We start from the raw sequence: 13,823 nt of genomic DNA on the forward strand, positions 1-13,823 counted from the left end.
CAAAATGAACACTAACATAGCATCTGTTTACCTAGGGTCTCAGATTGATGTTGCTTTCTCTTTACATTGTGACTACGCAGGTGGAGAGGAGAGATTCGAAGTCGACAGAAGTTCAGGCATCATCAAGACGACGGGATTAACCCTGCTCAGGAACAATGAATATGTGTTGACCGTTTTGGCCGTCAATAAGGAAGGCAACAAGGGACCTCATGCATCTGTTTTCATCCTGGTTGGCTCCAGGCCTCCACAGTTTCTTAATGTGTCCTACAATGTATTTATTTCAGAAAATATCCCTGCCGGACAACCGTGAGTAGATTGAAAGGGTCTGTACTGAAGTAACATGCTGTGTTTTATAGTATGTCATGATAATAATGGTTCACTTTAATCCAATAAACAATCCAGTTTTGTCCTGTCATCATCATTATATGCCATGGGTGATCATAGTCTATCCATCTGTCTTTAATTTGATTGTTGACTGTGGGGAAGACCCACTTCACGATGTTGTTTTTATTCTTTTCCCTATCCATGACCATCATTGTTCTTGGCAAATTTTTCTACAGAAGTGGTCTGTCATTGCCTTCTTCTGGGCAGTGTCTTTACAAGACGGGTGACCCCAGCTATTACCAATACTCTTCAGAGATTGCCTGGCATCAGTGGTCGCATAACCAGGAATTGTGATTTAATTGCCCTATATAAAATAATTAAACTATTAGTTAAAAATAAACACCAGAAGTTCTGCAGATGCTGGAACTCCAAAGCAACATACATAAAATGCTAGAGGAACTCAGAGTTCTCCAGCGGTTTGTGAGATTAGTTAAAAACAGTGCCCTTCGCTTCCTTTTGCTGTTCCACTGTTACTCTCTTTCATTGGCTTCTCACCCACTGTGCTGACACCACAGCTGGATGCCAGAGGAAAATGCTGGAGGAACTCAGCATCTATGGGAATTCCTGTTTTCCTCAATTGCCCCTCCCCTTTCCGTCACCATTTCTCATTCTTGTTTCTCTCTCTCTCTCTCTCTCGCTCTCTCTCCTATCTCCTTGCCTCCATCACCTCCCTCTGGTGCTCCTCCCCCTTCCATGGCCTTCTACCCTTGCCTATCAGATTCCTCCTTCTCCAGCCCTTTATCTCTTTCACCCATCAACTTCTCAGCTCTTTAGTTCAACCCCTTCTTTCCAGTCCTGAAGAAGGGTCTTGGCCCAAAGTGTCGACTCTTTATTCCTTTCCATAGATGCTGCCTGACCTGCTGAATTCCTCCAGCATTTTGTGTGTGGTTGCTCTGGATTTCCAGCATCTGCAGATTTTCTCTTGTCTGGATACCAGAGACACCACAGAACTGATCTTCCTTGGTAGCTTTTGTAGAAGTGATTGGTAGGCATCATTGTTCAGATGCTTAGCAACAAATCCACACCAATTAATGGCAGGGATCAAGTATCAAGGATCAACTTCATTTGCCAAATACACTCCGTAGCCACTTTATCAGGTACACCTGTCTGCCAGTCACGAGGCAGCAATAAAAGCCTGCAAACTTGATCAGATTAAACATCAGCATGGGGAACAAATGTGATCTAAGTGACTTTGACCATGGAATGATTGGTGCCAGATGGGGTGGTTTGAGTATCTCAGAAACTGCTGATCTCCCGGGATTTTCATGTACAATAGTCTCTAGAGAGAATGGTGCAAAAAACAAAAAAAAAACACCCAGTGAGCAGCAGTGGGTGAAATCACCTTGTTTATGAGAGAGGTCGGAGGAGAATGGACAGACTGGTTCTGTGGGTGAAAACACCTTGTTAATGGGAGAGGTCAGAGGAGAATGGACAGACTGGTTCTGTGGGTGAAAACACCTTGTTAATGGGAGAGGTCAGAGGAGAATGGCCAGACTGGTTCTGTGGGTGAAAACACCTTGTTAATGAGAGAGGTCAGAGGAGAATGGACAGACTGGTTCTGTGGGGGAAATCACCTTGTTAATGAGAGAGGTCGGAGGAGAATGGACAGACTGGTTCTGTGGGTGAAAACACCTTGTTAATGAGAGAGGTCGGAGGAGAATGGACAGACTGGTTCTGTGGGTGAAAACACCTCATTAACGAGAGAGGTCGGAGGAGAATGGACAGACTGGTTCTGTGGGGGAAATCACCTCGTTAACGAGAGAGGTCGGAGGAGAATGGACAGACTGGTTCTGTGGGTGAAATCACCTTGTTAATGAGAGAGGTCGGAGGAGAATGGACAGACTGGTTCTGTGGGGGAAATCACCTTGTTAATGAGAGAGGTCGGAGGAGAATGGCCAGACTGGTTCTGTGGGTGAAATCACCTTGTTAATGAGAGAGGTCGGAGGAGAATGGACAGACTGGTTCTGTGGGGGAAATCACCTTGTTAATGAGAGAGGTCGGAGGAGAATGGCCAGACTGGTTCTGTGATCGAAAGTGGCTCGTTAATGAGAGAGGTCAGAGGAGAATGGCCAGACTGGTTCTGTGGGGGAAATCACCTCGTTAACGAGAGAGGTCAGAGGAGAATGGCCAGACTGGTTCTGTGGGTGAAATCACCTTGTTAATGAGAGAGGTCAGAGGAGAATGGACAGACTGGTTCTGTGGGGGAAAACACCTTGTTAATGAGAGAGGTCAGAGGAGAATGGCCAGACTGGTTCTGTGGGTGAAATCACCTTGTTAATGAGAGAGGTCAGAGGAGAATGGACAGACTGGTTCTGTGGGGGAAAACACCTCGTTAACGAGAGAGGTCAGAGGAGAATGGCCAGACTGGTTCTGTGGGTGAAATCACCTTGTTAATGAGAGAGGTCAGAGGAGAATGGCTCAAGCTGACAGGAAGGTGACAGTAACTCATGAGTTACAACAGTGATGTGCAGATGAACATCTCAGTACAGGAGGTACATAATAAAATGGTCATGAGTGTACATTTACATGTATTAGAATTTGCTGACATTTACACTCTGAGAACTAAACTATGCTGGTGAGTTTTAAAAATAGCATATGCCCATCATTTAAGGAGTACTCCTTAGAGATTAAAATCTAAATATCTGCCAAAAAATCAACTGAAAGCAACTAAAGAACAAGGTCTACATTGAAGTTCTATAACTGTAAATTTCAGGGTAAACTAAGAAAATATAGATTGAACTTCAAAGAGTACAGCACAGGAAAAGGCCTTTCAGCCCACAATGTTGTGCTGAACCATTAAATTAGTCCAATCACAAACAAGAGAAAATCTGCAGGTCCTTCGTCAGGACCAGCCCAAAACATCAACTGTTTACTCTTTTCCATAGATGCTGCATGTCCTGCTGAGATCCTCCAGCATTGTGTGCGACAATTAAATTAGTGATTAAATGCCCAACCAACACCTTCTGCCTACATAATGTCAAAAACATTTTGAGTCCTGAAGGGTCATAGCTTTAAACATTGATTCCTCTCCATAGATGCCGCCTGATCTGTTGAGTTCCTCCAGCATTTTGTGTGCATTGCTCTGGATCTCCAGCATCTGTACAATCTCTTGTAATTATGATTTCCTACACACCTGTGGGTTTGTCTAAGAGCCCTATTTTACTGCCTCTTGCACCATCCCTGCCAGCAAATTCCAGGCACCCGCCTTATTGACACCTCCGTCGGTCAGGTTAACCATGGATGTTGCATCCCAGCTGTCCACATATATGCAAGCCAGGGCAGTACGATATGGGGAGCAAGATGTTGCCCATGTAGCAAACTCCCCCTTTTCACACAGCTGATGAATCCAAAGGAACTTCAGTGACTGATACAGTTCGGCACCAGCGGTGTCGCAGGAGTTGCCATTCAACACATGACTGCCTTGGGAAGTCCAGCTCTGGATTTTCCCTCAGGGTTTACTCCCAAAGCCTTCCCCACGAGTGAGTTTGAGATCAGAGTCTTCCTTCTCCTAGATAACCATGGCTGATGAGCCCCATCTGCCCAGAGTAACTGCCTTTGCCCCTTCTCTTGTCAGTAGAAGTGGTTCTGCCGGGTTGTCAGAGTCTATTTGATTCACACGCCACTGGGAGCATTTAATAGGTAATAGGAACTTAACTCCACTACAACCTTAACAACCAAGGCACCCACTACTCTGTGTAAAGAAAAAATGCCTTGCATATTTCCTTTCAGTTTACTCCATCATTTTAGGTCAGGGGTTCCAAACCTGAGGTCCAGGGTCCCCTCAAAGATGGTCAGGGGCTAAGGCATATAAAAGGCTGGATACCCCTGTTTTAAATGCAAGCCCTCTAGTATTAGAATTTCAACCCAAGGTGAAAGATATTGACTATCTGTCTGAACTTATCGTAATCAGATCTCTCTTCAGCCTCTACTGCTCCAGAGAAAGCAACCGAAGTTTGTCTAATCTCTCCTTATAACTCATGCCCTCTAATCCAGGCATCATAAACTTCTTCTACACCAAATCCTCAGTGAGGTGACCAGAACTCACTAACCGATATCAATAAGGAGAAGAGAGAAAATTTACAAGGATGTTGCTGGGACTTGAGGACCTGAGTTGTAAGGAAAGGTTGAATGCGTTAGGATCAGCGTGGAGTAGGCCCTCTGGCCCTTTGAGCCATGCTGACCTGCAACCTCCAACCAACCCAATTAACCCTAACCTAGTCACAGGACAATTTACAACGCCCAACCAACCTACCTGGTTCGGTCTGTGGGAGGAAACCAGAGGACGCGGGGGAAACCCACAAATTCCATGGGGGGTCATGCAGAGACACCTCACAGGGCAGCACCGGAATTGAACCCTGAACCCCAGCATTCACTGGCTTTACTCCCTGGGCTGTAGGAGAATGAGAGGAGGTTTGATAGAGGTATACAAAATTATGAGGAGTATAGATGGGGTAAGTGCAAGCAGGTTTCTTCCACTGAGATTGGGTGAGACAAGAATAGAGGTCATGGGTTAAGGTGAAAGGTGAAATTTTCAATGGGATCATGGGAGGGAACTCCTCATTGAGAGTGTGGAACGAGCTGCTAATGGAAGTGGTGGATGCGGATTTGATTCCAACGTTTAAGAGAAGTTTGGATGAGTTCTAAAAAACATAAAATAAGTCAGCATGTTTTCTGTAAAGGGAAATCGTGCCTCACGAATCTGTTAGAGTTCTTTTAGGAAGTTAGTATATCTTTCCCTCAGGCTACTGTGGGAGGCGAGGGAGGAGATTGCTGAGCCTCTGGTGATGATCTTTGCATCATCAATGGGGACGGGAGAGGTTCCGGAGGATTGGAGGGTTGCAGTTGTTATTCCCTTATTCAAGAAAGGGAGTAGAGGGTCTAGAAAACTATATACCAGTGAGTCTTACTTCAGTGGTTGGTAAGTTGATGGAGAAGATACTGGGAGGCAGGATTTATGAACATTTGGAGAGACATAATATGATTAGGAATAGTCAGCATGCCTTTGTCAAGGGCAGGTCGTGCCTTACAAGCCTGATTGAATTTTTTGAGGATGTGACTAAACACATTGATGAAGGAAGAGCAGTAGATGTAGTGTATATGGATTTCAGCAAGGCATTTGATAAGGTACCCCATGTAAGACTTATTGAGAGAGTAAGGAAGCACGGGATCCAAGGGGACATCGCTTTGTGGATCCAGAACTGGCTTGCCCACAGAAGGCAAAGAGTGGTTGTAGACAGGTCATATTCTGCATGGAGGTCAGTGACCAGTGGTGTGCCTCAGGGATCTGTTCTGGGACCCTTACTCTTCGTGATTTTTATAAATGACCTGGATGAGGAAGTGAAAGGATGGGTTAGTAAATTTGCTGTGACACAAATGTTGGGGGTATTGTGGATAGTGTGGAGGACTGTCAGAGGTTATAGCAGGACATTGATAGGATGCAAAACTGGGCTGAGAAGTGCCAGATGGAGTTCAACCCAGATAAGTTCATTTTGGTAGGTAGAGAGGTTATTTTGCAACTCTACAAATCTCTGGTGAGACCGCACTTAGAGTATTGTGTTCAGTTCTGGTCACCTCATTATAGGAAGGATGTGGAAGCTATGGAGAGGGTGCAGAGGAGATTTACCAGGATGTTTGCCTGGTTTGGAGAACAAGTCATATGAAGCAAGGTTAGCAGAGCTGGGACTTTTCTCTTTGGAGTGTAGAAGAATGACAGGGGGCTTGGTAGAGGTCTACAAGATTATGAGAGGCATAGATAGGGTGGATAGTCAGTACCTGTTTCCCAGGGCACCAATAGCAAACACCAGAGGGCATATGCACAAAATTAAGGGAGGGAAGTTTAGGGGAGACATCAGGGGTAAGTTTTTTACACAGAGGGTTGTGAGTGCCTGGAATGACTTGCCAGGGATGGTGGTGGAGGCTAAAACATTAGGGGTATTTAAGAGCCTCTTGGACAGGCACATGGATGAAAGAAAAATGGAGGGTTATGGGGTAGCGTGGGTTTAGTACATTTTTTAAGGATTATATGGGTCGGCACAACATGGAGGGCTGAAGGGCCTGTACTGTGCTGTAGAGTTCTATGGTTCTATGGTCAAATATGATGGCAGAATATAGTATTAATGGTAAAACTCTTGGCAGTGTTGAGGATCAGAGGGATCTTGTGGTCCAAGTCCATAGGACACGCAAAGCTGCTGCGCAGGTTGACTCTGTGGTTAAGAAGGCATACGGTGCATTGACTTTCATCAATCATGGGATTGAGTTTAAGAGCCGAGAGGTAATGTTGCAGCTATATAGGACCCTGGTCAGACCCCACTTGGAGAACTGTGCTCAGTTCTGGTTGCCTCACTACAGGAAGGATGTGGAAGCCATAGAAAGGGTGCAGAGAAGATGTACAAGAATGTTGCCTGGATTGGGGAGCATGCCTTATGAGAATAAGTTGAATGAACTCAGCCCTTTTTCCTTGGAGTGACGGAGGATGAGAGGTGACCTGATAGAAGTGAACAAGATGATGAGAGGCATTGATCGTGTGGATAGTTAGAGGCTTTTTCTCAGGACTGAAATGATTGCCACAAGAGGATGCAGGTTTAAGGTGCTGGGGAATAGGTACACAGGAGATGTCAGGGGTAAGCTTTTTATGCAGAGAGTGGTGAGTGCGTGGAATGGGCTGCTGGAAATAGTGGTGGAGGCAGATATGATAGGGTCTTTTCAGAGACTACATGGAGCTTAGAAAAATAGAGAGCTATGGGCATCCGTAGGTAATCTCTCGGGTAAGGACATGTTCAGCCCAGCTTTGTGGGCTGAAGGGCATGTATTGTGCTGTAGGTTTTCTGTGTTTCTAAGTAACAAACATGGTGGACAAAGAAGAGACAGTAGATGTCATTTACTTGTTTTCAGGAGGCGTTTGATGAAGTGCCACATGTGAGGCTGTTTAACAAGATAAAATCATATGGCATTACAGGAAAGATATTGGCATGGATAGAGGAATGACTGACAGGTGGGTGCCATGAGTGGGAATTAAAGGGACCTTTTCTGGTTGGCTGCCAGTGTCTAGTGGTGTTCCTCACAGGTCAGTATTGTGACTGCTGTTTTTCATGCTGTTTGGCAATGATTTGGATAATGGAATTGATGGCTTTGTGGCAAAGTTTGTGGATGATACGAAGATAGGTGGAGGGGTAGGTAGTGCTGAGGAAGCAATGCGATTGCAGCAGGACTTAGACAAATTGGAAGAATGGGCAAAAAAGTGGCAGATGGAATACAGTGTTGGGAAATGTATGATAATGCATTTTGGTAAAAGGAACAATAGTGTGGACTGTTACTTAAATGGGGAGAAGGTTCAAACATCAGAGGTGCAGAGGGACTTGGGAGTCCTTGTGCAAAACTCCCAGAAGGTTAATTTACAGGTTGAGTCTGTGGTAAAGAAGGCAAATGCAATGTTGGCATTTATTTCGAGGGGAATAGAATATAAGACCATAAGACCATAAAATATAGGAGCAGAAGTAGGCCATTCAGCCCATCGAGTCTGCTCCGCCATTCAATCATGGGCTGATCCAGTTCTTCCAGTCATCCCCACTTCACTGCCTTCTCCCCATACCCTTTGATGCCCTGGCTAATCAAGAACCTATCTACTTCTGCCTTAAATGCACCCAGTGACTTGGCCTCCACAGCTGCTCATGGCAACAAATTCCACAGATTTACCTCCCTCTGACTAAAGTAATTTCTCCACATCTCAGTTCTAAAAGGACGTCCTTCAATCCTGAAGTCACTCCCTCTTGTGCTAGACTCCCCTACCATGGGGAATAACTTTGCCATATCTAATGTGTTCAGGCCTCTTAACATTCGATATGTTTCTATGAGATCCTCCCTCATTCTCCTGAACTCCAGGGAATACAGCCCAAGAGCTGTCAAATGTTCCTCATACGGTAACCCTTTCATTCCTGGAATTATTCTTGTGAATGTTCTCTGAACCCTCTCCAATGTCAGTATATCCTTTCTAAAATAAGGAGCCCAAAACTGCACACAATACTCCAAGTGTGGTTTCACAAGTGCCTTATAGAGCCTCAACATCACATCCCTGCTCTTATATTCTATACCTCTAGAAATGAATGCTAACATTGCATTTGCCTTCTTCACCACCGACTCAACCTGGAGGTTAACCTTTAGCGTATCCTACACAAGGACTCCCAAGTCCCTTTGCATCTCTGCATTTTGAATTCTTTCCCCAATCTAAATAGCAGTCTGCCCATTTATTTCTTCCGCCAAAGTGCATGACCGTACACTTTCCAACATTGTATTTCATTTGTCACTTCTTTGCCCATTCCCCTAAACTATCTAAGTCTCTCTGCAGGCTCTCTATTTCCTCAACACTACCCACTCCTCCAGCTATCTTTGTATCATCGGCAAATTTAGCCACAAATCCATTAATCCCATAGTCCAAATCATTGACATACATTGTAAAAAGCAGCAGTCCCAACACTGACCCCTGTGGAACTCCACTGGTAACCGGCAGCCAGCCAGAATAGGATCCCTTTATTCCCACTCTCTATTTTCTGCCAACCAGCCAATGCACCATCCATGCTAGTAACTGCCCTGTAATGCCATAGGCTTTTATTTTGCTAAGCAGCCCCATGTGCAGCTCTTTGTCAAAGGCCTTCTGAAAATCCAAGTACACCACATCTACTGCATCTCCTTTGTCTACCCTGCTTGTAATTTCCTCAAATAATTGCAGTAGGATAGTCAGGCAGGATTTTCCTTTCAGGAAACCATGCTGGCTTTGGCCTATCTTGTCATTTGCCTCCAGGTACTCCGTAATCTCATCCCTAACTATCAATTCCAACAACTTCCCAACCACTGATGTCAGGCTAACAGGTCAATAATTTCCTGTCTGCTGCCTCCCACCCTTCTTAAATAGCAGAGTAATATTTGCATTTTTTCAGTCATATGAAAGCAAGGAGATAATGCTGAGACTTTATAAGACACTAGTCAGTCCACACTTGGAGTATTGTCAACAGTTTTGGGCCCCATATCTCAGAAGGGATTGTCATTGGGAGAGTCCAGAGGAGGTGCACAAGGATGATGCCAGGAATGAAGGGCTAATATATGAGGAGCATTTGGCAGCTTTGGGCCTGTACTCACCGGAATTTAGAAGAATGTGGAGGGATTTCACTGAAGCCTACCAAATGTAGAAAGGACTAGACAGGGTGGATGTTTCCTACGGTGAGAGTATCCAGAACTAGATGGCTCAGCCTCAAAATTGAGGGGTGCCATTTTAGAACAGACAAGGAGGGATTTTTTTAGCCAGAGAGTGGTGAATCTGTGGACTGCTCTGTCACAGGCTGCGGTGGAGGCCAAGCCCACAAGAATATTTAAGACGGAAGTTAATAGCTTCCTGATCGGTCAGGGTATCAGAGGGTATGGCGAGAAGGCAGGTGTATGGAGTTGAGTGGAATCTGGGATCCGCCATGATGGAATGGGGGGGCAGACTCAATGGGCTTCTATTGTAACACTCAGGTTCAGCTGGCGACAGTCACTGGCCCAGCCAAACGTGTGAAATCTGAGGTGCAAAACCTGTTTGTGTGGATGCTGGGTGATGTGTCCCCGTTACAAATCAGTGCCACGAAATAACAGACAGTACACCATATGTAATTAAACGATTTAACTTTATCATTCTTAATTTGACGAGAGGGTTTGTAAAGAAAACAAAAGGAAAAGGGCCAATTTTAATGAAAGGGTCTAATCCGTTAATCCTCCATCAGTTTACCCCGGGCGTCATCGATTCCCAATCCCATTCCACATCCACTCAGTCCTACAGTTCCTGACCTCCCCGTTCTGACATCTTCATTTTTCATCTTCCGCCGAACAGAAGACAGCGAATACCTCAATCTCGGGCACACAAGAAAAGAAAAATACTCCCCTCACTGGACCGCACATATTCCAAAGCCCCAGTTGCTGCTACAGAGAAACCATTACATTAGCAATGAAACCCTTCTCAGGGTGTTACACTATGTTTTATGGTCTTACCGTACATGGATATGAGCGGTATGGAGTGTCTGGTCCCTGTGAGGGTCAATGGGAGTAGGCAGTTTAAATGGTTTGGCATGGTCTAGATGGGCAGAAGGGCCTGTTTCTGTGCTGTAGTGCTCTCTGTCTCAATGACGAAAAGCAATACGGATATTAAGATAGATAGGAAAGCTAAATTTTAGAATTTGCAAGGGACTCATTGATTAGTGGATATTTTACATTTGTACTTCATAATGAATAAGAAAGTATGTTATCCACAAGGAATATTACATTTCCATTAAAAAATTATTCTTTTTTTTGTTAGAATCATCGTCGTGGAAGCCATTTCGTTCCAGAGAAAGCCTCTCTCCTATTCTCTGCTGATCAGTCCCAACAATCTCTTCAGTATCAACGAGGAGAACGGGGAGCTGAGTCTGATACACAGCATTGACTACGAAAGTGAACTTCACCTCTACCATCTGCTGGTCCGGGTCCTGGAAGCTGGGACAGGTCTCACCAGTGTCACTGAGGTAGGAGGATGGTCAACCAGTCTGCAAAAGACAACAAACTGAGCAAATACAGAGAGAAAAAATAAAAGAAATAATAATAATAAATAACTAAGCAATAAATATCAAGAACCTGAGTCCTTGAAAGTGAGTCCATAGATTGTGTGAACAGTTCAGTGATGGGTCAAGTGAAGCTGAGTGAAGTTATCCCTTTTGGTTGAAGAGCCTGATGGTTGAGGGGTGATAACTGAACCTGGCGGCGTGAGTCCCAAAGCTCCTGTACCTTCTTCCTGATGGCAGCAGTGAGAGTGGTCTGGATGGTGGGGTTCCTAATGATGGATGCTGGTTTCCTGCATTTACATTATATGTAGATGTGCTCAACGGTGGGTTGGGCTTTACCTGTATCTTCTACTTCTTGAAGGATTTTCCATTCAAGGGCCTCGGTGTTTCCATACCAGGCTGGGATGCAGCCTCTCTCCACTACACATCTGTAGAAGTTTGTCAAAGTTTTAGATGTCATGCTGAATCTGCACAAACGTCTAAGGAAGTAATATAGAAACACCATACTTGGAGGGGTTGGATGAGGAAGTGGAAGGGTGGGCTAGTAAGTATGCGGATGACAAGGAAGTTGGTGGAGTTGTGAATAGTGCAGAAGGTTACAGGAGTAGTGCTGGGCTGAGAATTGGCAGATGCATTTCAAATCGGAAGATGTGAAGTGATTCACTTTGGAAGGTTGAATTGGAAGGCAGAATACAGAGTTAATGGCAGGACTCTTAGCAGTGTGGAGGAACAGAGGGATTGTGGGGTCCATGCCCATAGATCCCTCAAAGGTGCCACACAAGTTGAGATGATTAAGAAGTCACATGGTTAAACTTATCAAATATTGAAACTAATCAAATATTGAAAGGCCTAGATGGAGAGATTGCAGAGAGGATGTTTCCTATCATGTGGGAGAGTCTAGAACCAGAGGGCACAGATTCAGAATAGAGGGACACTCATACTGGAACAGAGATGAAGGAAAATTTCTTTTATCCAGAGGGTGGTGAATCTGTGGAATTTATTGCCACAGACAGCTGTAGAGGCCAAGTCATGGGATATATTTAAAGTGAAAATTGATTGGCTCTTGATTAGTCAGGTGATCAAAGATTATAGGTAGAAGGCAGGAGAATGGGATTCAGAGGGATAATAAATCATCCATGATCAAATGGTAGAGCAGATTCGATGGGCTGAATGGCCTAATTCTGTTCCCATATCCTATGGTCATATGGGTTCAGATGCAACATCACCTGACCTGCACTCAATTTCTGACTGCTGCATTTCATGCATCTCTCCATTGTCAAGGGTCAAAGTTTGCATGTCCTGTAATTAACCAATGCATCCCTTTGAACTTTCTGATAATAATGTTCTGCCTCAGATGGGAAGGGTTGTGGTGATGACCCATTCTTGATAGTACTGTTGTGGCAGTAAGAACAAATGAAGAGCAGATATTTTAAATCAATGATCACAAAGTCTCAATCAAGGACATCTTCAAAAGGCATACTAACAAGCTGGATGAACTCAGCAGGTCAGGCAGCATCCGTTGAAATGAGCAGTCAACGTCTTGGGCCGTGACCCTTTGTCAGGACTTGGCCCGAAACTTTGACTGCTCATTTCAACGGATGCTGCCCGACCTGCTGAGTTCCTCCAGCTTGTTTGTACATCTTGATTTGACCACAGCATCTGCAGTGTGCTTTGTGTTTACATCTTCAAAAGGCAATGCCTCAAGAAGGCAGCATCCACCAGTCAGGACTCTCACCACCCAGGACATGCCCTCTTCTGATTGTGTCATCAAAGAGGAGGTTCAAAAGTCTGAAGGCACACACTTTAGGAGCATCTCTCCCCCCAGCATTGGATTTCCAAATGGTCCGTGAATTTATGAACACTACCTTGTTATTCCACTTTTGCACGAGTTAACACAGAGTTTCTGCAGATGCTGGAAATCCAGAGTAACACATACAAAATGCTAGAGGAATTCACCAGGTCAGGCAGCAACTAAGGAGAGAAAAAAAGTTGACTCTCTGAGCCAAAACCTTTCATCAGGCCCAGTATTGAACTGTACTGCTGGTACAAAATAAATTTCACAACATATCATATGTCTGTGATGTTACTTTTTATTTTATTTTATTAATTTACAGTGGGCAGTAGGCCCTACCAGACAATCGAGCCACACTGCCCATCAACCCCTGGTCTAACACTAGCCTAATCACAGGAGAATTCTACCACCGGTATGTCTTTGAAATGTGGGAGGAAACCGGAGATCCTGGGGGAAACCCACATAGTGACGGAGAGAGACAAACAGCTCCTTACAGGCTGTTGTAATGTGAACAAAATCACTGCAGAGATGCAGCTGATACTGTAGATATGAAATAGTCTTTAATTCAAAAAAATTAGACACAGCAGACATCATATTGAGGCCCTTTCAGAGGATGAGGCCTACTCCACCTAACATTACATGTAATTTTATGTGCTAAAGATCAAAGGGCAATTCTATATTTGTAATGTATCTAAAATACTTCCTTTAAATTACATATAACTTTCACACCAACTTCTTTGCACCCACACACCAGACAACCAAAGTCAATGTTAATCCGCATTGTCTGGTTTTTCAGTTAACAGCTCTAGGAACCCATTGTCCAGAGCTGCATTTTAAATTTAATCTACAGCCCATAATCAGATCTGAAGTTAATATTTTGCTACATAACCTATACTTTAGAATATGCCCTTACACAGGCAGCAGTGAGAAATGAACCCAGGTGGCTGTTAAAGTGTTTTGCTAACCACAATGTCACCCACAAAGTTTAAAACCTGATTCTGATTCTGAATAGTTCAGAGCAAATTCTAAAGCCTTTCTTTTGCTTTAACAGAAAGTGCGCAGAAATGCAGTATTCTGTCTTTCCATCT

The 13,823-nt window shown here is 44.3% G+C and overlaps 1 protein-coding gene across 1 annotated transcript in view; it reads left to right on the plus strand.

The window, feature by feature from the left end:
• The window catches only part of si:dkey-22o22.2 (neural-cadherin), a 309,750-nt gene that overhangs the window by 150,489 nt on the left and 145,438 nt on the right, over window positions 1–13,823 (plus strand). Inside the window, exons 3-4 of the mRNA XM_059994111.1 lie at window positions 81–306; window positions 10,703–10,907. Coding sequence (XP_059850094.1) covers window positions 81–306; window positions 10,703–10,907 — 431 coding nt within the window. The remainder of the gene's footprint in view (window positions 1–80; window positions 307–10,702; window positions 10,908–13,823) is intronic.

This window comes from Hypanus sabinus, chromosome 1, assembly GCF_030144855.1.
Source record: "Hypanus sabinus isolate sHypSab1 chromosome 1, sHypSab1.hap1, whole genome shotgun sequence".
NCBI lineage: Eukaryota > Metazoa > Chordata > Chondrichthyes > Myliobatiformes > Dasyatidae > Hypanus > Hypanus sabinus.